Source organism: Arctopsyche grandis, chromosome 2 (genome assembly GCF_051622035.1).
Source record: "Arctopsyche grandis isolate Sample6627 chromosome 2, ASM5162203v2, whole genome shotgun sequence".
Taxonomy (NCBI): Eukaryota; Metazoa; Arthropoda; class Insecta; order Trichoptera; family Hydropsychidae; genus Arctopsyche; species Arctopsyche grandis.
The window spans coordinates 8,250,421-8,277,678 of record NC_135356.1 but is presented as its reverse complement, the minus strand read 5'-3'; the positions used below and the strand labels follow the sequence as shown (position 1 = coordinate 8,277,678).

Here is a 27,258-nt window from a genome sequence, read left to right as displayed (position 1 = left end):
TTCGCGGAAACGGGACGCCGCTTGGAAATGTGTCAATGTCACTGTCGACACTTCGTCGGCGCACACAGCATCGAATAGCATGAACAATTCACATGTACCTCTAAAGGTGGACATTCACCGAGAGATTTTCCTGCAAAAAACTATATAGCGGGGTCTCTGCTTACGAAAAAATAAAAAAAGACCAGTGTCCTGCCCTATTCGTGGGCAGACCAGTAGCTGGTCTCTTAGTAGCATATGAAAACTTATTGACAATTCAGCAATGTTGCAGTGTAACAGTCGACACATCACATACATATATGTATGTATGTATGTACCCTTTATATACATATGTTACACCGAATCCGTGAAATTGCCTTTTGCGTGAATTCGGCAAAAAATTGCCGTATTCATGAAAAGTGCAAGCCCGTTGCTTTATTCATCAAATGGGCAAGTTAGCTGCCGAATGCGTGCATTGGGCATAAATGTTCTTGCTTTTAAATGTTCTAGCAAAGTTTTTTAATGTTTAGTGTTTTGACAAAATCCATTGTATGTGGGCGCCGTTCGATGGCGACACAGTCGACTGGTCACGTGGGCGCCCCACTCGTCTCGGTGCAGAGTTGTGTATCTAACCTCTCTGGATCTGTCAAATCTAAACATGTATATGCGAATGCCTAAATAAATAATTGATAATTCTAAAATTTGTACAAAGTTCGATGCACTTGCCACATACATACACACATCTCATCCGTTTTTGTCGTAGAGGTTTCTCAGAGAGCAGAAAGTTATAACAAAAAAAAAATAATATATATATATATATATATATATATATATATATATATATATATATATATATATATATATATATGTATATAACCAAGCTATACCAGAAGGATGGAATAACGCAGCTATCATTTTAATACACAAAAAAGGCGACAAAAGTGATATCAAGAACTACCGACCCATTAGTTTACTTTCAGCGGTCTACAAGCTCTTCACGAAGGTTATTACAGAAAGGCTGAAGAATATCTTCGACGAGAACCAACCTATAGAGCAGGCAGGGTTTAGGGCAAATTTCAGCACAATGGACCACCTCCAAGTAGTTGGTGAACTAATCGAGCGCGCCAACGAATATCAACGGCCATTGTGTCTAGGTTTCGTCGATTATGAGAAAGCCTTCGATACAGTTAGTCATAATGCAGTACTTAACGCTCTACAAACACAGGGAGTGCCGGAACCCTATGTGGGACTGTTAGCTGCAATATATAAGAATGCCACAGCTTCGTTTAAAATTTTTTCAGGTACAGATAGATTTAGCATAGGAAAAGGAGTAAGACAAGGAGATACAATCTCGCCCAAGTTATTCAATGCGGTGCTTGAGGGAGTTTTCAGGAACTTGGATTGGGATACAGCCGGAGTAAGCATCAATGGTCGCTTCTTGAGTCACCTTCGGTTCGCAGACGATATAGTTTTAGTACCTCGTGATTCAGCTTACCTACTTATCAGACTAACACAGCTGGGCAGGGAAAGTAGAAAAGTAGGATTAAAAATTAACGTAGATAAGACCAAACTAATGTTCAATAGTTATTGCATGCCTGATGTATATATATATATATATATATGGAATCCATGAATGTGTGCGGGAGGATATTCAAAATCAAAGTCTTTATCAACTCGTTTTAATGTCTCGCTTCGGGCTCGGCCATTGCCGGAGTAACCGAATGACAGCCAGTCCTACCAACTTAAAATATTCTTAGTCATACCAATCCCACATATATATATATATATATATATATATATATATATATATATATATATATATATATATATATATATATATATATATATATATATATATATATATATATATATATATATATATATATATATATATATATATATATATATATATATATATATATTTAAAATGCAAAATAAAATCCAATGCACTCAAAGAAGTATGGAACGCTGTATGCTTGGCATAACGAGGAAAGACAGAAAGCGGAACACGTGGGTGAGAAATATGACAAGGGTAGTGGACATAGTGGATAGAGTGAAGAGATTGAAATGGCAATGGGCGGGTCACGTAGCTAGGAGGATGGACGAAAGGTGGACAAAATAAGTGCTTGAATGGTACCCAAGAGAAGGCAAAAGAGTAAAAGGAAGACCGCAAGGAAGATGGGTGAACGAAATTAGGAAAATGTGCGGAATGAGATGGATGAGTGTTGCGCAAAACAGAGACGAGTGGAAGCGTGTTGGAGAGGCCTTCATCCAGCAGTGGCGAATGGCTGTAAATGATGATGATGATGATGATATATATATATATATATATATATATATATATATATATATATATATATATATATATATATATATATATATATATATATATATATATATATATATATATATATATATATATATATATATATATATATATATATATATATATATATACATATATACATATATGTATATCTATAATGGTCGGCTGGCTGACACGTTGCTGCTCTCTGAGAAACTCTACGACAGATAAATTGCCTGCCGATTTAGAATGAAAATTATTCGTCGATTGAATGACGGGGTCCGGATTCGAGGAAACGGGACGCCGTTCGGAAATGTGTCAGTGTCACTTTCGGCACATCGTCGGCGCACACGGCGTCGAATAGCGGGGACATCTCTCATGTACCCCTAAGGGAGGGTGGGTCTTCAGGGTTGAGGGGGTAGGTGGGGAGGGGGCGAGAGGGGTCGGTTGCGGCACGGCTCTGTTCGGTAACAGGTGTCGGGGCGTATTGAAAATCGATCGCCTGGCGAGGGGCGCTTGGGGGTGCACGGGGGCAGGGGGCCCGAGGGCGCACGCGCCCCACGAGCGCCGGCGCCCCTCGCGGCGACTAGGGAGCGGCGCGCCGCGGCCGACGGACGCCGCTCGCGCTGCGCCCCCCGCGGCATGCCCCCGCCGCGCAACACGTGGCCCCCGCCTCCGCCCCCACATCGACCCGTGGTCTCCATACAGCCACCCCTAAGCCTCCACCACCTCCACGACCCCTCCACGCGGATGCGAATATTGAACTGTTGAATGCTGAGACACCGCTACTCCCTCTCCTGTACCTGTGGCTCCTTCATACTACTACTTGTTGCTCACACCTTCCGCTCGCTGTGTGTATCATCACGCATTCCGCAGGTGCCATCTGGATCCGCGAAGACGACGCCCCTGCCGACACCACCCACCGCTGGTATATTACCATTTATCATATATCACACTTATAACTATATACATACCATACAATATAGCAGTAGCGAATTCGAATAACATTACTGACATGCGCTCCCTATATATGGTTTTCTTTTTTTTTTTTAATTGAATTTGTATCTATTTTGTTGCGATGTGTTGTGAGGGGGTGGATGTTGCGTGCGACCTGCGCGAGAACGTAACCTGTTGCCGTTGACGTGTCTCCGTGTAATTTATGGTTGTTGCATGGCAGCTGCGGCAGCAGCATGCCCCGCTGCTACATGGTGAAGAAGCAGTGCAGCAGACTGGCGTCTCCGGGTCAGGAGTGGAGGCCAGCGGCGGCCAGCCCCGCTGAGGGCAGCGTCGCACCACCCTACTACAGCCCTCAAGGGTCTATAGCACACCATGGTGAGTATACCAACTTTATGTTTTTTCAAATAATTCATCAACTGCAACTGCAATGTTTCATTTTTAACTAGCAAATATATTCGAATCCTATGCGTCGATCAAAAAAAAACCGATCGAATTCGGTGAGAGAGCAACTGCATAAATTGATAAAGAGTTGAAATTGCATAAATTGTATGCGCGGGCTTTAATACGTTCGGGAACGTGTTCGTGGTCGTGTTCGCGAACGCGCGCACCTAATCAGCCGAACAGATTGGAGCCGTCAACACCAACAATATTACTTACAATATTTTCCATATCCAGTTCCCATATAGACACCTATGGTGGCTATTTGGGAACTGGATACGGAAAATAGTGTAAGTAATATTATTGGTGTCGACGGCCCCATAGACAGACAACGTTCAGCTGATGTATGTATGTAAATATATTTCAAGTGATTCAAATAAATTTCAATATATTTTCACTGACGTTTCAGTGAAATCAGCAGTTACATTTTCAGGGTTGGTTTCATTCATTTAAGATTAGATTGTTAGGGTTTGTATTATTTAACTATTATAAGTATTATTTGTATTATTTTATTATTAAGTATTATTTGTACTATTTAACCTGCTTTCTGGGAGCCTTGATGTTTTTACTTCATCATACAGTTCTGTCAGGCAGCATATTTTAAATGACTTCTAGCTACATACATATTTACACATGTTGTTTTCATTTTGTAATGTTATTATTTAGCATAATGTGTATGTATGTTGGTTTTATATTTATTTATATATGTATGCTATTTTTTATTTATATATATATATATATATATATATATATATATATATATATATATATATATATATATATATATATATATATATATATATAGGATCCGGATGTGAAGGATTCCAAGTGAAACGCAGATTAAGTCAGAACTATGTATTTATTAACACATATCTTCGGGCTTGTTCTCCAACAAGTGACCATAACAACACGCATCCGGTCTCTCCCATGCATACCACACACACTCTATCTCGGCTCGTTTAAAAATCATCCCTACATATATGAGTAATTTATCTTTATTTATGTGTATTTATGTGTTTATGTGTATATGCATGTATAATGTTTGTATGTTTATGGATGTATGTAATGTATGTGTATGTGTATATGTATATGTATATGTGTATGTATGTATATATGAATATATATATGTGTGTAGGTGTGTATGTATGTATATGTATATATGTGTATTTTTATATTTATGAATGTATGTATGTGTATTTGTGTATACGTGTAAGAATTTGTGTATATATGGATGATGTACATATATGTTTATATAATTGTCTTTGGCCAGGAAAGTGCATTGGGTTTACCTGTTAGGCCTTCTTGGTGTAAATTAAATAAAAAAATAAATAAATTTAAGGGTTAGGATAGGTTAGGTTAAGTAAGTGTTGGCCATATTCCTATAAGTTTGGGTTGTTAGGGCTAAATTTATAGAGTTGTAAATTCTTTGTTTGATACATTTCCACTGCTTGAATTGGTGAAAATATTTTTTCACTAGTAAAAATATATTTTCACTTGAAATATGCTTTCACTGTAACATATATTATATATTGTATGTATGCAGGCCTTTTTTTTAAAAAAAAAAAAGGCGCCAGAACTGACTACTTTTTTAGTTTTTTATTGGAAAAGATTATATTCTAATTATATTGCATCGAATATTCGTTTGAAATACAAAAAGGTGCCGGAACGCCGTTCCACCACGTTACATGGAAAAAAAGCCCTGTATGTATGTACGTATATACAGGACTATTCACTTATTGGATATGGCTGTCAAGGCATCATATATGTATGGATGTACATATATACATAATATCGCTATTCTTTGTGTCTGTGTAAGATAACGCTCGCCGTACTATAATAGTCGTTTGATTTAACAAATGTAGCCAACAAAACGTATGAATTTAATATTAACATAATAACAGATCAACAAAAACTTCTTAATATACTGTTTGCTACCAATGTTTCCTCTGGGCAAATTAGTATCTGTGCCTTTAGCGCTTTCTTTTTAAAATGTATTTAATCAATTAATTAATTTTTCTATTGGTGTTTTATATTGTTTATAAGTAGATAGGTAGGGAGCTTTGACCATTTTTTTCATATTAAATAATTAAATATGAATATTAAATTAAATATTATATATTTAAAAGGTATTTTAAAAATATTCAACCGCGTGCGGATCACCGACACATTTCTTTTAATTTTTTTAAATTTAATAACTTAATATGCCAACACCCATGCGATGATATTTCAACGGGTACAACACTAGTACATATTATACTAATGATAAACTTGCACTTGATAAAATCGGAATTTTTCAAATCCATGATCACTAACCTAGAGGTAATCATCAAGATAAGTAGGTTGTTGATGATTACTAAAGGCCGGATAGCCAAGGGGCCGCTCATTGTTCCATTGTTGTAAATCCTTTGTAAAAAAGGTTCGGCAAACCTTTAACAATGCATTTACAACATTTGAACAATACGCGGCCCCTTGGCTATCCGGCCTCTAATGATTACCTCGAGGTTGGTGAAGAGACGTAAACGCGGACTCGAACAACAAATTGCCCAATTTTTTGGCGTTAAAAAAAGTACAAAAACAAATGAACAAATAAATAATCATGTATGACGAAATATGTAGGTATTTAATATACATATACGCATAGATTTATGCTGCAATTTTAGAAGATGCTGATTTTTTAATGAGAAAATTTCCTTGTGACCCGCGATGGCCAATTGCATTTCGTTTCAGATTAACATTGCATTTTGGTCAAGAAATATAACATTGTTCGTAAGTGTAGCGGTCGGTAGAATTTTATTTTCAAAATTTTAAGTTTAAGTTGAAGTTTCAAAATTTTATTCATGTTATTAGTAAAATTTTAATATAGAAAATTAAGTTGTTGATATTATTAATTTATTTATAATATCAACAACTTACTTATAGGTAAATCATTCCAAATTGACATTGAAAAGAGGTCAATTTGAAATGAAAAAGGTTTAATTTGAAATGAAAAAGGGTCAATTTGAAATGAAAAAGATTCAATTCGCAATGAAAATGGATCGATTTGGAATGAAAAACCTGTATATTTTATATTAATGGAAATTTACGAATTCGTTTTCATGAATACATACCATAGATTCCGGAAAATTTAAAATCGATTCAAATTTATATTAATTTATTGAAACCATTAGCATGGATAATATATCCATTGATATGAAAAGTATTTGGTAGGTTTTGGAGAATATTTTCACCCCTAACTTCGAAGCGAGGTTTTTCAAGCTCTTTCTTGAAATCAAAATCTTGAAATTTAAATGGGACACCTTGGTTATTTTACAATAAAAAAAAGATTATTCGTATTCAATTCGCTTCAACATAAAAACATGAACATTTAAATTTCAACTCTTTATCAAAAGACGTAGTTTTGTAATATACATAATTAGATATGTATGTACTTATTAATATTTTTCGTGGAAAATTTGCACACTTTACGCGGAATACATTAGGGTATATCGAAAACAACGATTTTTTTTAATGTTATGTTATGGTGAATCAATAAAAAATAATAATAATAAATATTTGCACTGCCACCAGCCAAGGATTTTTTTTATTAATTTACAGGTCTTTATTTATTCTCATATAACAATTTCGTGATTATTTTATTCGTTAGTATGGGAAGGGTTTCAAATAATAAATTTATTAACGTAATTTGTCGAATTAAAAAATTGAATTTCAATTTCTATATACATACATTTAATACAATTGTCGTCAAACAATTATCGTTTTTGTTGTGTGAATGGTTCCTTTATATATTTCCAAACTTTTCTCAATAAGTTCTGCAAAATAAAGAAGACACATCTAAAACGAAAAATATCTATACTTTTGAACAAAAAATTAATAAAATTGAAAACTAGAGTAAAACTACCACTTCCGGTTCAGGTGAAAATTTTCAAAAAATATTAGGTTATAAAACTTTAATTTCTATTACATATAAAGAAATTTCAGTCCGATTCAGTCAGCGATTTGGGAGATAATTGAATTGAAAAACTTAAAAAAAGAGGACACCTATAAGGGGAGGTACCATTTCCGGTCAACTTAAAAAATTGAAAAAAATTTAGGTCGTAGCGATAAGAAATCCAGTAACCGATACTAAGTTTCAGTTCGATAGAACTAACGGTGTTCAAAAAATCCCCAAAATACACAGACACATACACATTTTTTCTAGATCATGAAAACGTGATCAGTGATCGATTCTGAGTTCGAACCAGTCAAAATCTCGAGTTCGAATTTTCGTATGATCACAAAACTTCATCTATTGTTTCTGCATACATACTAGATAAAGTAAAAATCTATACACAATTGAAAGTATGTCATGCTTCATATTGTGTATAAATGGATTGATTATCGCCACCGGCAGTTGCAAGAGTTCGATGCTTGCCTTCGAAGATTTTCCGTGATATGTATGTGGTTTTTCTTTCTACAAAGCTTAGTTAGTGGACAACCCATTTCGTATTCATGTCCGTAAATATTATAAACATACATAAATTTTCTTCCTAATCAAAAATCATCATCCTACTGCAACCTTGAATACATATACGTATTAACTTGAAATTAAACTGAGCCAGTCTTCATTATTAATTGCCATTGCGTAGTTTATCTTATATACGTATGTATTACGATACATATGTAACTGTTAAAAAAATAGACTATCTAGTTAAATTGGCCACTACATATGTACATAGTTGCCAGCTCAGATCTGTCAGTATTGAAACAGCGAACCTTTGAGTACGTTTATTACAACCCGCTGCTTTCTTCATAAATAAGTTATCTCTGAAATGATTGGAGAAGATTTCCCACATCATTTATGTACATATGTAGTATATACATAGATCTTCATCTTATCCACATAAGTGCTGCTATTAATAGATAAGTTCGTGTTTCTGGAGTGATTGGAGAAGATTTCTCACGCCATGTAAAATTCCATATATAATACATATGTACATATGTAGGTACTGTGTATTTAATTTCTTTGGATTTTTTTAGGTCTTGTTTTTAATATATGGGAAATTCAGTTGCTGATATTGTGCCTTTTACGAAAAAATTCCGTTATTGAAAAATAAGCAAAAAACAACGCAACAGCTTTCGGCTAAAATAAAAGAAGCCACAGCGATGACGTAATCGATAGAGCGTTTATTTATAGACTCAAATCTTCGAAGATTTCCGATTATGCCTTATATGTGTATAGCTTTCGATAAAGTTTGAGTCTCTGCTTAAAATTTAACAAATCCTAGTACCGTTTTTTATATATGTAATATATCCAATGTGTACTTTTAAAGGGGCATTCTAGTCTAAAGGCATAAATTGTAGGTATTTTTTCAGGTGCAATAAAAAAAACAAAAAATATTTTTAGTAGCCAATATTTTACTAAATATTTATTAATGTTTGAAGAATACATAAAAAAAATCAAAGGAAAATTCAAAAAGTTACAGGCTGATGAAGTGAGGGGTCTCAAAAAAATGGCGCGCACTGGTTGACACGATTGCAACCGTCCTAGTAATCTGATATCAAAAAACCAAATAAATTCTTAGTTCAAACAAATGTTGCAATCGCCCGAACTACGGAAAAGTCAAAGCCGCTATTTTTCGCAAAATAGTGGCTGTCTGAAATAAAAAGACATATTTTACCAGTTTTTTTGACTTTTTGACTTTTTTTAAAAATAGTAAAAATTAAATTTTTGTTATAGTTTTAATTCGTGCGATATAGTAGTGTATAGAGAAGGCTCACACCAAATTTCAAGTAAATTGGTTCAGTAGAACTTGAGATATCATGTCAACCGTCTCGAAAAAAGTAGTTTAATGTTTCGGGTAAAGTTACGCGCCGGTTAGATGCCACGTCACTAAAACAGCTATGTCTCCGAAAATAATTGGAATTTTGAAAAATCCTCTTAAAGACATATTCTTAAAGGTTTAAGCTTTGAAAATATGAAAAAAAAATTGATTTTCTAAAATGTCTAGACTAGAATACCCCCTTAAGCAATATAAAGTACTTTTCCCGAGACGTCTAATAGTTTTCATAATTTCACATACCTCACATATCACATATTTCGTTTAAAGGCCTCTCCAACACGCTTCCATTCGTCTTTGTTTTGCGCAACTCTCACCCATCTCACCCCACACATTTTTCTATTTTCGTCTAGCCATCTTCCTTGCAGCCTTCTTTTCACCCTTTTACATACTCTCCGGTACCATTCTAGCACTTATTTCGCTCACCTTTCGTCCATTCTTCTAACTACATGACCCGCACATTGCCATTTCAATCTCTTCACTCTATATCCACTACCCTTGTCAAACATCTCACCCACGTACTCCGCTTCGAATCTCTCCTCGTCATGCCGCGCATACAGCGCCACATACTTCTTTGAGTGCATTGGACTTTAAATAGCATGTTGGCGTTCAATTTCCAAGTATCGAAAAATATTGTCAGATTTATGCCCTATAATATTTCACAAAACATTAATTTCATCATTATGGCAACCTACATTTTTACTTTATTACCTTAAATGCCAATCGCTATTTTTAAGTTTATAGAAGAATTTATTCCCGCTTACATCGAAACAAAAATTTCATAGGGAAAATAATTTAATATTTTTTCGTTTTCCCAAGTGCAAGTGTCGTGTTGAATGTCTCGCACTGTTTTCAAAGGAATATATAATAAGCACAAAATATATAAAGATGATACATAAGTACATTTTTAGAACGTGAGAGTGATACTTCCACAAATTGTCTAAATCGATTTTTAAATACAATTTTTCCCGCACATATGTATATACATATATATATTTCAAAATAATACCTAATTTTTATGCTTATACTATACTAGTGGTTTTACCCGGCTTCGCTCAGTATTTGTAATATAAACCGCTTAAACATGACTAATCTAATAGTAAACATTTTACTAAATTTATTTTATTTTATTTTATTTTATTTAAATAGGCACACATACAGAATAAAATATAAAAAGAAAGTTGTATAATGAGACAAAAAATAATAATAAACATAAATAAAAATATAATATTCCATTTACAGTGAGCACCACATCATGGTGATATAAAAAAGTAAAATTACAAAAATAGGTGGATAAAAAAGATTTGTGCATCTGGTGAATCGGGCATTAACGTTAAAATTAATCTCGCTTAAAACAGACGTGTCAAGAATACCATTAGCAATCTTATATAAAATTAACAAATCAGAAACCCTTCTACGCTGAGACAAACTTGCAATATGGAAAAAAGAAAGTCTGTCATTATAAGATGGTAACAGTTTTTTAAGACCAATTTGGTAACAATTTTTTATTTGAATAGTTTTATTTTATATAAATTTATTTTAATACTATTTGTTTTTTTTTATTAAATTGACTCTCACGAACAAACAAACATACATATATACTCTTTCGAAATTATATGTATACCAGAATCCAAAGAGAAATCGGGTAGGGCTTCGCCCCCTAGGTCTTCACCCCCAGATGCTTTGTCCCCTGGGACTTCGAATCCTTTGAATCGAAAAAAAAATAAATCGAATGTGTTGTTCCCAACTAACCAACCAACCAACCAACCAATGTTACATACAAGGTCTCTTTCCAAATTATATACATATTAGATATTGATAGTAAATCAATGATACTCATTATAATTCAATCTTAATATTTAGACTGATTTGTACTAAGTGTTGATTTGTATTTAATGAAGCTAATTACTACAATAATTAATCGGGAATTGGAACTGAAACATGAATCAGGAAACAGAACTGAAAACGAAATTTGGAACCAGAACCGGGATCGATTAATTAATTAACGATTAATACACGCATTACACGCTCACCAATCCAACCCGTTCAAAATGATAAATGAATGTATGTGTGTGTGTGTGTGTGTGTGTGTGTGTGTGTGTTTGTGTGTGTGTATATGTGTCACCCGTCGTTCAGCCTTAAAGCCGGGCCGCACCGTGCAACCTTGTCGGCTGACTTGTTGCGCGACACGAAAAAATGTATGGAAATGTGTGCGACAAACAAGTTGACGAGTATTGCATGTCCCATCTACCTGCATGCATTGGTCTGGTCGCTCTCAACCAAGTTGTTCGCGAGTTGAGTGGTGCGGCCCGGTCCTTACGTCGCACATGCCTGTCGTCGCTCGGCCTGACGGCACACGACGCTCCACACCCTTCCCCCACTTCCCCACTACCACGATTCCCCGCATCTCCTCGACCACTTGACTCTGGCTGTGTGTTTACGGTCTGGCACATACCCACATATGTACATACACACATCGCTTCCGTTTTTATATATATTATTACATTCCCATGATACGAGTAAAGCTTTACACCAGGTCTATGGATGAAAATCTGAAATTCTACTTACCATTGAAATGTCAACGGGAAAAATACTAGTAGAAAATGAAAATAAAACTTCCTATTGAAAGACAATAAGGTGAAATCAGCCAGCGGTAAATTTTAAACATGCAAAAAAAATTATGCGTGCCATTCAGTGCCGTGCCGGCCATTGTTTGCTTGTATTTATCCTTGCTTGACAGTGATCGATAACGGTGTATCCCATATTTGAAGAAATGTAAGAGACCACCCACGGCTAGGAGCCATGCACGCGGTGTGCCGTTCATCGCTGTGTGTTTTCGCCCTAAACAGGAGTAAATTATTAAAAAGCGCTATTTTTAAATCCAACTTGATTTATTACAATCTTTAACACGCTACCCAGAACAATTAGGCGTTTTAGAGTTATCACCTTTGCGCTCCGAGGACGTGATATGTAAGTCTTCCGTAATCCTTGTTCAGTGCCTTCGTGCGTGCGTAATAAATGTCTTCGTTGCCAATCTGGCCACCCAAACTTACCCTAAAAGTGAAAATGGGAAATTTCATTTCGTCATATTGCAACGTAAACGTCAAAGTTGTTATTCCACCCCTCGTTTTAGTGTGATGAAAAGTTGACAACCGACGAAGAGGTACATTGCGCGTCGAGCACTCAACTTTCCACCACCACAAACTCCCCCATATTTGCGCACCTTGCTTGGGGGAGGAGAAAAACCACCCCTTTGCATGTGCTTATGCAAGGCCCAAAACGCCCGACGTTCTGCATATTGCTATTGTTCTAACACTGATTGCAAGCGTCTCGGTGAGACTGTCGCGAAGATCGTCTTGAATTTCGCCAATCTTTGGGTCTACCTCTCTCTATCTCTTTATATCGGTGGTTAGGGTTACCACATATGTATGCCGAACCGCATTTGCACAGTGGTACAATTTTGGAACTAATGTGTATGAAAACGAAGAAATCCTTTTCGGTACGTTGCTCAGTATCGTGCTGACTTCCCCTTCGTGTACTGCATTATAGTTCAAGAATTGCGTGTGAATTTGAAATGAATAATATAAATAAATCATTTTTCAATAGAAATTCTGTTGGTTATATTTATTGTTGATTTTTATAGTGCATATGCAACTTTCCCTATAAGCTGCACGCGTGCGCACTGATCAGAATCTAAATCAACAGAATTTTTTTTATTAGAATATTTTTTCAGTCAATTTGGCCACTAAATAAAAATCTAAGACATTTTTTTTTAATTAAATTTATTTTTGATTTCGTTTTCGCTGAATTGTATGCTCATCCGGCGAATGTGAATGATTAATTTATTTACTTATTTACTTTACATATGCGGCCGGAAGGACTATTGAACAATAATATTATACATAAATAGAACAAAAAAAAAAAAAAAAACAATATTAATATTTAAAAAAAAATGAGTTTTAAAACTAATTGAAAAAATAAATAACAATAAAATAAAATGCATTTAGCATTTGTATAAATCAGAAAAATGATGATGCAACAATTTTTTTAAACTATGTTTACTAATATTAAAAAAATCAAATTGGCTAAAATCGTTTCCCAGTTAAAGTCGGGGTAACGTTGAATTTTTATTATAACTATTGGCATAATTTTTGATGTGGAATAAATAGTTGCATCTAGTAAATCTCCCCGGTGTAAGAAAATTTATGAGGTCCACTAATTCACAACAGTCCATAACTCCGTTGAATACACCAAACAGACATAATAAATCATTGATTATTCTCCTGTTACAAAGTTTGATCATATTCAATTTAATATACCTGCGTGTTGGTGACAGGGTCAGATTGTGTAAAAAAATTATAATCATTGAATCTAATAAATCTATTCTGAATCCTCTCAATGGAATTACTATGTACCTGTGAATAAGGGGACCATATTGGCGAATTGTATTCAAGTCGATTCCTTTCCAATGAGAAAAATAATAATTTAATTGTGTTAATATTGTTAAAATCAATTGAATTTTTTATAACAAAGTAATGAAAGCAATCTTGATCATTTTAACTGAAATCCTGGAAGGTCACAAGGAACGTTATCGTATCGTAGGTACGTATCACAAGGAATGTTAAAAAGCGGAAAAATTATGAAAAATAATATATGTAGTAATACATTTTAATAACTTGTATATGTATTGGAAACAAATGCGTGAAAATTATATACCGGTAGAAACATGGTTTAACCAGCATTAAATAGTGTTCAGTTTTATTTCATGGTACACATGTAGGCATAAAATAATAAAATACACTATAATTCAATAATAAATAATTAATTAATTAATAATTTATATTATAACATAAATAGTACAATAAATAAAAAGTACAACAAAAACAATGACATTTAAGAAATAAAAAAAGAAAACAAATTTAAATCAAATCTCCATATCACTCAGGACATCCTCTGAATCCACGTTGGTATCCGAATCATCAGCAAGGTTATTATTAGTATCAAAATAATCACCGAACCATTTAAAAATTATGCTTCCGCTGGTATACATAATTTTTTGCACAATGAGTCTTCGTCAAATGAAATACCTGTAGATAATGTTATTTTAGCAATAACCATCAATTCATCGATGTTCTCCCTACAAAAAATAGATGATCATATTAGAAAATATATTATTATTATTTTATGCTTAGTTCTCGTAAGGCTACATCGAATCGATAACACTGAGCAACAAAAAAAAATACCAGAGCGGAGACTAGCTAATCTTTACTAAGTTTGACCCACTGAATTCGAATATGATATTGATTTTTGTTGGTGGGCGATCGTTTACGAGATATGAGTGTTTAAAAAAATCCGCGATTTTTACAGTTTTTTGGCTTTTGCGGTCTTTAACTCAAAATTTAGGATTATTACGCTCAAAGTGAGTATTGTAATCAATAGTCAGATATTTTTCCTATCAATTGTTATATTTCATTGCTTTAAAATACTTCTAATTAATTGTCTAGCGAATTTTAAAAATCAAAAATATATTTTTTTTACGGATTTTTTTTCCGTGCTATTTTTCATTTATTTGGCAAATTTTTTATTTCACCACGTTTATAAGGATTGGTTTTCTATCTCAATATTTTTTTTTGTATCTAAACGTACTAACTAAAGCGGTAATTGCAATTTAAATGCTTATATTGTATATATGGTTGTATCGCGTAATATGTTAGTTGCAAGCGAGATGACATGTAGTCCGACCGCTGTACTCAGTGTAATCATTCAATGAGCAATCAATGAATCTCATATATGAGAAAAATGAATAAAAGCAACAAATCGTTTTAAGCGCCATCGCTTGTGTCATCATTAAATTCCATAATAACGTTGTATGTACCACTTTCATAATAATAAATGGACAATGACGTAGTCTTTCTCAACTCTCAGGTTTTTACCTGTTCATGGTGGCTAAAGATAACATCATTCGTGGTGGCTAAGGATAGCATCATTCGTGGTGGCTAAAGATAACATGAGTCGTAGGACTCACTAAATATCATTTGCGATCGTGAAAGTACAAGTGCAACTAATACTTATAACGTAATGACGTGCTAAATTAAGTTCCCACTCCTAGGAGTAGAAATAAACTATTTTTACGGTATTTTAAACATAATTTACATATGTACATATACAGATAAATATTATGATAAAATGTTGATTTTTTTATTTTAAAGCTGAATGAACCTACCTATCATATTATAGAAGATTGGGTATACTCTTTATAGAATTAGGATAGGATAGGATTTCATGAAATCACTACATATGGTGCAATTTTTCCAATTATTTGTACTTAGTAACAATTACTTTAGCTATGTACCTAGTAACAATAGATGAAGTTTTATGATCATGTGAAAATTCGAACTCGAGATTTTAACTGATTAGAACTCAGAATCGATCATGATCACGTTTTCATGATCTAGAAAAAATGTCGGTATGTGTGTCTGTGTATTTTGGGGATTTTTTGAACACCGTTAGTCCTATCAAATCGAAAATTAGTATCTGTTACTTAAATTCTTATCGACACGACGTTAATTTTTAAGTTGATCGGAAATGGTGCCTCCCCTAATAGGTGTCCTCTTTTTTTAAGTATTTTAATTCAATTTCCTCCCAAACCGCTAACCAAATTAGACAATTGTTTTTACTTGTAATTGAAATCATACATTTTATATCGTAATATTTTTTAAACATTTTTACCTCGACCGGAAGTATGTAGTACTTTTACTCTAATAGATCGAGATATTTTATGTTTTTCTCGGAAACCTTTCAGTGTATTGAACTAAGATTTCATATCTAGAAATTTAAGCTTAATACCGTTATTTATTTATAAAATTTAGAGAGCACCAGCCAACCGGAAGTGGCAGTTTATTTTTTTACACTATTTTTTTCGACCGTTTAAATATGTGTGCTCACGAGAACATTCAAGTATAATCCTTGTATTAATGTGATGAAAATAAAAAAAAATCATTAAATTAAAAAACCGGGGGTGGGAATTTTTCCTCTTAGAAAAGTAAAAATGTTATGACCACACGATTTTTTCCACACCCTAAAATTTAAATTTAAATTTGTATTCTTTATGTACTAATTTAGAGTTGATAAGCTTTTGGCTAGAATTGGTAAACCAGAAGTAGAATTTTCATTAAAGCAATATTTCATTATTTTATATTGACCTTTTAAATTATTTCTATCCTCTTGATATTATATGTTTATAATATTTATAGTTATGCTAAGTAATTAAAAAAAATTCGGATGTGACCAACCCATTACTTTATCTATGTATTTGAGGAATATAAGAAGGTCACAAAATAAAATTTGATATTGAACCGTACAGACACATTCACACGTGTTGGCAGCATTATGAAATACAAATAGCTATAACAGCATTTTCGATACAAATTGAACGCAAATGAATGGAAACTTGCACAAGACAAAACTTCTACTTCCGGTCGTTGCATTTTGTTCAAATTTATTTATTACTTAAAATCACTATTAGTATTATACACAATAAATATTAAGAGGATTAAAATAATTTAAAAGTTCAAAATAAAATAATGAAATATGTTTTAAAAAAAAATACTACTACCGGTTTACGAATTCTGACCAAAACGTTAACAGCTCTAAGTTAGTACATAAAGATTACAAATATAAATTTTCAGCTTGATACGTTCAAGGGTGTGGACAGAATCGTGGTAACATTTTTGACCTTTCTAATAGGAAAAAATCCCACTTTTATTTTCATCACATTGATACAAGAATAATATATGATTTTTTTCGTGAAGAGCACACATCTTTGAGAGGGCTGGACACCAGCGCCTTGTCCATACAAACGTATTAGACTTCTCCCTTCCTCAATTTATTCATTTTTGATTATAATAGTGATTATAATACAATCCCATGTATTATAATGTATCCGTGAGTATAATTAATATAATGCAATCACATTTTTACGTTCAAGTGAAAAATAAGGCTATTTGTCTTATTTGCCAGGAAAGCGTTTCTGTTTTAAAAGAATACAACATAAAAAGACATTTTACTACTAAACATTGTCAATTTGTTGCAAATCTAGCCGAAGATTGAAGAAAAAAAACAGCAGAAGATTTGATTAAAAAATTATCTTCACAACAAAATGCGACACACCAGGGAACAAGAAGCATATGTAGAAGCAAGCTTTGTTGTGTCTAATATAATCGCGAAAAGTAGCAAACCGTTCTCAGGTGGATAATACATTAAAAACTGTATGACTAGAGTAAGTGCAATTATATGCTCGGATATTAAACATAAAATATTTTAATACTATAGTTTAATTATGCAATGTACTACATATTTTGTCATGCCTTTATTCTTTACTTTTTAATTTGTTTTCCTTATATTTATCTTTTTCATTTTTGTAAAAATCTATTATTGGACTCGGGTGTTACATATATTATTTATTTACTTTTTGTGTTTTTTATACCTATCTCTGTACATCCTGTCTGTTGATTTTTCAATTAATAAAATAATAAAAATAATAAAATAATAAATTTGAGAACTTGAGTTTATCTCGGCGAACTGTAGTTAGAAGGATTGAATGTATCGCTACCAATTTAAAAGAGCAATTATTATCAGTATCAAAATCATTCAACTGGTACTCGTTAGCAATCGACGAAAGCAACGATCAAAAGGATACTGCACAGTTATTAATTTTTATACGTGGATGTACTTCTGAATTTGAAATTATTGAAGAGCTTCTTTCAATGGAATCGTTAAAATATCAAAAAACGGGAAATGATATATTTAAAAAAAATTGAAGACAAATGGAACAAATGGGTCAGCGTTACGACTGATGGTGCACGAAATTTGACCGGAAAAAATGTTGGTGCAGTAAAGAAAATCCAGGATAGAATTCGAGAAATCGATCCTGATTATAATTTAATTGCACTTCATTGTATTATACATCAGCAAGTCTTGTGCAGAAACGTATTAAAAGTTGATCACGTAACATCACGTGTTATTAAGCTTGTCAATTTAATCCGATCAAGTGGACTGAAACACTGAAAATTTATCAGCTTTCTTGAAGATCTTGATGCAGAGTACACAGATATTCCTTTTCACGGCTATATTCGATGGTTAAGTTTAGGGAAAGTACTTCAAAGAGTGTGGAAATTAAAGGATTATATCATTTTATTTTTAGAAATGAAACATATAACTGATTTTCCTGAATTCACTAACAATGACTGGCTTTGTGATTTTGCTTTTACTTTGGACATCATAACGCACCTGAACACTTTCAACTGTATTTTACAGGGTAAAAATGTATATGCTCACGATTTGATAAAAAGCTTGAATGCATTTAATTTAAAACTCCAACTGTTTCGACGTCAAATATTAATTCAGAAACTGGATCACTTCCCAACACTGAAATCATTAAATATTGATGAAAGTAAAATTAAAAAATACGGAGACACCATCAAAGCTTTAAGTGACTTCCGAGTAATTGAAAAAAGCCTAGCAATAATCCGTGATCCGTTTTTAGCAAATGTTGACAACATTCCGAGTGAACTACAACTGGAAATTTTAGATTTAAAGTGCGATACAGATTCGAAAGTTTATACCGCCGTGAAAAAATCTGCAATTTTTAGAATTCCCGGAATTCTGAAAAATTAAAGACTGCGAGAAAAATGTTGGTCATTTTCGGATCGACATATACATATATGTGAGCAGACATTTTCCGTAATGAATTTAAATAAAAGCTCCTTAAGATCAAGCATTACAGATCAACACTTACAGGCAGTTTTAAAAATTTCTACTACCAAATTTAAACCTGATATACAGAAAATGTCGAAAGAAATTAAACAACTTAATCATTCTCATTAAAATTTTAACCTTATTAGTTTGTTTTATTGTAATTATTTAACGCACACACATATATATATATATATATATATATATATATATATATATATATATATATATATATATATATATATATATATATATATATATATATATATATATATATATATATATACATATATATATATATATATATATATATATATATATATATATATATATATATATATATATATATATATATATATATATATGTGCGGCCCGCCGACTCATATAAAATATCGAATTTGGCCCTTCAGTAAAAAAGCTTGCCCAGGCCTGCACTAGAGAAATTATTTTTTAATATGCTATGGATATCCACCATTGGGTTGCATCTATCGTTTTATTTTGTTGAGTAGCTATTTTTTATAGGAGCTAGGAGCCGCCATACATCAATAAAATCGCCTCAGCCATACATCAATAAACCCACGAAAAGAGTCCAGCGTGCTTATTTAACGTGCCACTTCCGGTTGACGGATGCTTACCAAATTATATAAATAACTTGGTATTAACCTAAACTTCTAGATGTGAAATTTCAGTTCAATAAACAAAAAGGTTTCTGAGAAAAATATAAAAAAACTCGATTCTCTAGAGTAAAAGTACTATTTCCGGTTTAGGAAAAAATATTGAGGACTAATATTTACAATTTCTATTACATGTAAAAAATTTTCAATCCGATTCAATCAGCCGTTTAGGAGATAGTTGAATTCAAAAACTTAAAAAAAAGAGGACATCTATAAGGGGAGGTACCATATCCGGTCAACTTGAAAAGTTGAAAAAAAATTAGGTAGTGTCGATAAAAATTTCAGTAACAGATACTAAGTTTGGATTTGATAGGACTAACGGTGTTCAAAAAATCTCCAAAATACACAGACACACACACACACACACAGCAACACACACATTTTTTCTAGATCATTAAAACGTGATCAGTGATCGATTCTGAGTTCGAATCAGTCAAAATCTCGAGGTCGTTTTTTCGCATAATCACAAAACTTCATATATTGTTACTACGTACATAGATAAAGTAAAAATTGAGCAAAATCTGACAAACGGAAATAGAAATTTTGTCTTGTGTAAGTTTCCCTACATTTAAACCGGTATAAGAATTGAGATGGTAACCCTATTTATATATATATATATATATATATATATATATATATATATATATATATATATATATATATATATATATATATATACATATAACCATTCTAGTCGAGCACTCAATCTCCACTGGGTGCAATCTCGTCATCCGCAATATTTACAACGCGAAACTTTGCACGTTTATTCGTCCTGCGGGATAGATTCTTCGTTATTAAATTGAAAAAGGAAAATTTTCTACTCCTCCAACTAAAGATTGATGTCTGCCCTCAACTTGGCAAATCTAGATTTTACTACTGGCATAAAACTTGTACAAAAAATTTACAATGTAAGCCGGCGATGGCCAGCTAGTCGATATCATTCCAATTTTCTTTAATACTATCATAAATATCATATTAAATAAACGTCGTAAAAATACCATGGGATTTGATACATTTAAAGCATTTTAAAAAATTAAACGATTCGTAGTATGTACATATATTCATAAACTTTGTTACAAATCTTCGAAATGTTACTTATGTATTTTTCATCAATCCTGTAATCGAAACGAAAAGGCAGGCTTTATTGGAAAAATCGTGCGATTCTAATAAAGAATTTTAATTTAAAAATATATATATTCTATAATGTGATATTGCGTTCAATTTATTATTTCACCAATGAAAGTATTATACATGTGAGCTGTTATATTTGAAAATGGCATACTCCACTTTTCTTCATTTCGAGAAATATTTCGCAAAACATTAAACATAATGTCATTAAATATACATAAATATTAGCAACCTACACTTATTTATTTAAGGTTAGGTTAAGTTAGGGTTGGTTTTATATATTGAAGATTGTTATGGTTGGTACGTTACGTTGTAATTCAAATTACAAATTCACTGACATTGAGAAGTGAATTTGTAATTCTATTGTTATATACGTACTCACTGCTTGAGTCAGTGTAATTATAATCACACTAATGAAATTATAATTTTACTGACAATTTCAGTTTCACTAAAACATATATACATATTATATTATATGTATAATACATTTAATATATTTAGATTTTCCTCTATGTACAATTCTTTTGTCAGGTCCATTTTTTTTAACTACATAATTTGGTCACCTAACAAAAAATTGTATATTAATTTATTACCCATACATTTTATAATAGAGAAAAGAATTTTTTGTAATAAATTAATATACAATTCTTTTGTCAGGTCCATTTTTTTTAACTACATAATTTGGTCACCTAACAAAAAATTGTATATTAATTTATTACAAAAAATTCTTTTCTCTATTATAAAATGTATGGGTATATCCAACTACCCTTGGTTATACCCAAGCAATTTTATTTGGGGAATGACGGGCTTAGTCAGTCTTGAATCTCGTCGTCGTATTTTATTATAATGTTGCGTAGGGGTGGGTGGAGGATTCAAATAAAATGCCAAAGTCGCTTCACAGCATTTATTGGGTGATTGAAAAGATCCTGTAAGACTGCCAGTACTCCGTCCAGAATGCCTTCATATGGCCTAATTACCTGCTTATAAAGGGCAGGTCGCTCACTGCATCTTCCTCGACGCGTTTGTTTACCCATTGTTATAGTCACGTACCAGATACGCAGTTCCACTTTTTCGCGCTGCCAGTTCTGAGAACTCTAGCGGGAAGTGACCGAATGCCGTTACCGACCACTAAATCAATTCGGGGATCCCCATTGTTAGCCGACTGCACTCAAGCCTAGAGATAATCCTCGAAAACCAATTAAAACGGCGGCTCCTTTTAGCATATACTACAATAATATTACGACACATGTTCCTTGTTCTCGGTGGAAATATTTATAATTCACCAATTCTTAGCGAATTCACTTTTAATGCACCCGAAAATTATTATTGTAGAATACGCAAACGTGTTCTGTTTTCGCCAATTATAGCGAAAACTAACATTCTTTAAATATGCATAGCCATAGGGCTTTTTAACCATATGTACATATATGTAGTTGATCAGACGGACATTGACATATTTAAAGTTACTTTTGGTCGGTTTATTCCATTCAGAATATTGCGTTTCCTTAATTTTCACCATCATTTCTGATTTTCTTTTTTTATTTTATTGTTAATTTTATATTATAAGATTTCATTGTATGTTTTTATTATGTAATTTTCTTGAATGGATTTTTACCTGTATAAATAAATAAATAAATATAGTCTTTAAAGGCTTATAATATAAGCCAACACGACACGAACTGTCCAATAGATTGCAAGTATAGCCGATTAAAATTGTTCTTTTAGTTCTTTCAATTAATGACATAACTGTTCGTTTCGCATCAATCAATTCACATGTAATCCCACCACTTGTCGAATATTGTCAGCACAGAAATATGTAGTAATCAATCAGACGCACTATCTTTTGAAATGTGTCGTCATTGAAATTTTGTCGATTTTACAGCGTCTCAATCGCAAACGACAAATCCGCAATACTTACTAACGCGATAATAAAAAAAAAATCCAAAGTAAAAAGCTTAAACGGATTACGTTCCCTGATTGAGGATTTTTTAGACTGATTGGTGGGATTAAACTCGTAGCCTCATTCGAATTTTATGGATCAAATTTTTACTCGTTTAAACGAGTTTTTGAGTGCGCCCCCTTTATGATTGTGAAAATCCAATGGATTCGCTTTAGAATGCCAGCTTCATTTGAAGATCCCTCCGCCTTTTCAATTATTATTTAATGAATGCGTTAAACCATCTTAAATATAGAAAAAAATATACTATCCAATTTTTATCGCGTAAAACCAAAACTTACCGACAAATCACTACGAAGTGATTTGTCGACAGATGTTTCTGGTAGAATCTCTGATTACGAAATTTTGGTCATCGACTTTAAAGATTATTTAGTTAAAAATAATATACATACATAAATATATAGACATATACGCCAGTAGCATGGCTCGGTGGTTGCGTTAATACTAAGCACCGAGAGGCCACCAGGTTCGATCCCGTGAACTGACATCGATTGAAAAGAATTTATTCTGAGTGTAATCTTACATTCTGGTGGTCAGACTTGAAGATTTGTGACTCCACATCGATTGTTTCCTATCAAAGTTTAGCCAGACATCTGTATTATAGATAATATAGTTTTGAAATCATATGAACCACATCAAGATTGAAATCAGATAAATTGGCAAACTCTGAAACGATAGGAAACTATAGGAAACGATCTGAAACTGATAGGAAACGATTGACATATAGTTACATATCTAAGGTCTGATCAGCAGCAACCAGTGGGAATCGAACCCGTGACCAATTTGTTCGAATAAATTATATGCCAACCACTAGTCCACGCTGCTGATTAATACGTTTTAGGCGTAACGTCTTGTTTAAATAATTAATACCTTAAAAATATTTCCCAAGTACCTTTATTATTTATAATATTTAAAAAAAAATAGCAAATCAGCTTGTTTTCAATGAAAATCACATTTCATCAAGCTCATGCCAATGTCAGTGTATTCAGTGTATATTTTGGTGACATCGATTTCAGTTGTTATTTTTTTTTTTTTTTTGCTTTAAATTGAGCAACTGCATCTATGTAAGTTGGGAATGAAGCAATTTATTTGTATGAGTTCAAAATGGGTGGTAAACAATAGAAACTGCTCGTGAACTAAACAATGCTTTTGAAGTATGTACTAAGTGCTGCTGAGGAATTTGCCGTGCAATTGAAATGAAAGAATAAACAAAAGAGTGAAAAAATTTGAATTCCATAAACGTAAAAAGTGGAATATTTCATACTGACATCCTTTTAGTTTTGAATGTTTATAATACTCAATAGTAATATATGAAAACGGTATGTTTTTGGGTATGTGGTGGATGCGTCGACAAGTATGGAGATTTCAAAAACACAAATTTTATAATATCAGGAGTATACGTAATGCATACGGATGTGACGTGGCGACCGATCGTGTTGAGGAGACGCGGGAAAGCGGAGAATCGGGGTAGCGGGAAAGTGGGAGGGTGTGGAGCATCTGACAGGTGCTCTTGATATTGAGTACCTGTATTGGAACGAGTAACGTCAGCGTCAGATGCGCCTAAGGGCCGGGCCGCACCGTGCAACTATGTCGGCCGACTAGTTGCGCGACACGAAAAAATGTATGGAAATGTGTGCGACAAACAAGTTGACGGGTGTAGCATGTCCCATCTACCTGCATGCATTGGTTTGGTCGCCCTCAACCAAGTCGCTCGCAAGTCGCACAGTGCGGCCCGGCCCTAAGCATGCGCGTGAGCGTACACACATCCACGAAGACACACACACACAAATTCATTCATCATTTCGAAGTGGGCGAACGGCGCATTAATACACAGGCCCGCCTCTAAATGACATTACACTATATTTATATGCAAAACATAACTTTATTTTAATTTGTGAACCCGTTGAAATAAACGGGCACAACACTAGAACTCAATAGTAATGTACGCGTGTTTATATTTCAGAATACTCCGGCGAGTTAGGTGTGGAAAGTGAAGCTGCACTCCAGGGCAGGTCGCCAGAAGAGACTGCAGCTGCTCACGATCTGCTGTCTCTGGCTCAGAGTCTACCACCCCTCGCTGCTCCGGGGGTGCTCGCCATCTTGCAACCAGCAGCTGGCCCACCCCCACCCACTTCCTGCCTGTACGTGGTCTCGTCTCTTTCGACTCGTCCTCCACCTCCAGAGTACTCCTCGGACGCCGAGAACAACAACCCCAACGACAACTGGCAGGAGCTTCAGCCCCAGTCACAGCCATCAGACGCTGACTCCTCCACGGTATACACTTACGACGCACTCTCAGCCACCGACGGCCGCTCCAGGAACAAGTCGAAACCAGCGAAGAGATGGCAGGGGGATGAGACAAGCGACAGTGGCGAAGCCGAGACAACTCGCGGAGGAAGATACGTGTGTGGAGAGTGCGGTAAGAGGTACGCCACTTCTTCGAACCTGTCACGGCACAAGCAGACCCACCGCTCGCTGGATTCAATGGCGGCTAAGAAGTGCATGACTTGCGGCAAGGCTTACGTGTCCATGCCTGCTCTGGCCATGCACGTGCTCACCCACAAGCTCTCCCACGTGTGCGGAGTGTGCGGAAAGTTGTTCTCCCGGCCGTGGCTGCTGCAGGGTCATCTACGCAGCCACACCGGGGAGAAACCCTACGGTTGCGCGCACTGCGGCAAAGCCTTCGCCGATCGCAGCAACCTGCGTGCTCACATGCAAACGCACTCTCACGACAAGAACTTCGAGTGTTCCAAGTGCCACAAGTCGTTTGCGCTCAAGAGCTACCTCAACAAGCACCTGGAGTCAGCGTGTAGGGATGACGTCAACACGGACGAGGACACCGTCGACATTGAGGTCGCGTAAACGACCGAAACAGACCAAGCGCTTCCTCCCACATGCCTCCACCCCAACATGACGCGTGTTGAATCCTAAAAGAAAAAAAATACATATACATATATACAAAGCCGTCGAGAGCCAACTTGGGCCCTAGGAGAATAACAATTCCGAACATTTCAGTGGGGGGATTTCAAAAATAAAACATTCCCATTTTCTGATACGTTAATTAATTATGAAAGAAAAGCCATACGCCGTAGGCAAATTTTTTTTAATACCTTTAATATAAAATTAATTCATTGTTTCAAGCAATTTTTTTTTGTATATAAAAAAGTCTTTCTAAAATTACATATCCACGGTGGTCAAATCATGGCTCGCGATTCATTCTTGGCTCCCGATTACTCGAGAGCCAAAGGTGTCTGTCTTGCAATTCGGAAATCGGCCGCGCAGGTAGTGCCGATTAGAGATAGGTGGTTGAGTTGCCACCATAAAATAACAATAGACCTCTAAATTGTCCGAGAAAGCGGAAAAGCAAAAAAAAATGTTGACAACAGAAATTGACAATAGTGACCCATTTTTTTAACCGTCGAGGATCTTTTCGATATATAATAGAACACTAGTTAGGATTGGCGCTAGGGTGCTATTTTCCAGGAAAGAGGGTTTGCCTATTGTCAACCTACAAAGCTAGAGAGCAAAAAAGGTTCACAATAGAAATCGACAATAGGCAACCCCTCTTTCCTGGAAAATAGCACCCTAGCGCCTATCCTCAAGCACTAGTGTTGCCACCTCAGACCTAAGACCCGGGCTACACCGAGCAACTTGGTTGAAGGCGACCACACCAATGTATGCAGTTGCATAGGACGTGCCACTCAATCAACTTCTTAGTCGCTCACATTTTTCTGGTGGTGTGACTAGTCAGCCGACAAAGTCTCTCGGTGTGGCCCAGGTCTTAGAATCCCATTTATTTAGCTTTCTGGTGAAATATCACAGATCTTTAATAGTTTAGGCACCTCGAAGTATGTAATACAATATAAAATATTGCAATATATACCTACGCACATAAAATAAAAAAAATGTCTAAATATTTATGTATCGTCAAATATAAACAAATACATATGGAAATAAATATTCAAATGGAGTCACTAGCTGCAATTTTTAGAGACCTGCTCCAAACCATACAAAGTATAAAATTCGCGAGGTGGCAACCCTACCCGTCAACCATCGGTTAGATTTTATGGCGTTTTTGCAGTGTTTGCATCTTTCAGGGGCATGAAGTTTGGCCACCTATGTTATATATAATATAATAAATTCGAATGTGGGACTTATTTGCGGTCGGTTTTAATAAGTTTTTTTTTTTTGATTATTTTCTCCAGAATCAGAGCCTCTCTCTCTATACAGGGATGTCTCATTAGCCTTGTATAT

General features: G+C 34.3%; 1 protein-coding gene across 1 annotated transcript; it reads left to right on the top strand.

The window, feature by feature from the left end:
* Positions 1-2,871: 2,871 nt before the first annotated feature.
* On the top strand, positions 2,872-25,933 carry LOC143922701 (uncharacterized). Its single transcript, XM_077446032.1, has 3 exons — positions 2,872-3,209; positions 3,459-3,613; positions 24,968-25,933. Exons 2-3 carry the CDS (start codon positions 3,472-3,474, stop codon positions 25,864-25,866), a joined length of 1,041 nt encoding a protein of 346 aa, XP_077302158.1. The 5' UTR covers positions 2,872-3,209; positions 3,459-3,471; the 3' UTR covers positions 25,867-25,933.
* Positions 25,934-27,258: the final 1,325 nt, after the last annotated feature.

Bases quoted from the DNA above. Each gene is read 5' to 3' on its own strand.
- LOC143922701 (XM_077446032.1), top strand. From the start codon at position 3,472: ATGCCCCGCTGCTACATGGTGAAGAAGCAGTGCAGCAGACTGGCGTCT. The intron at 3,614-24,967 runs GTGAGTATACCA...TTTATATTTCAG, and splicing joins AGGGTCTATAGCACACCATG to AATACTCCGGCGAGTTAGGT.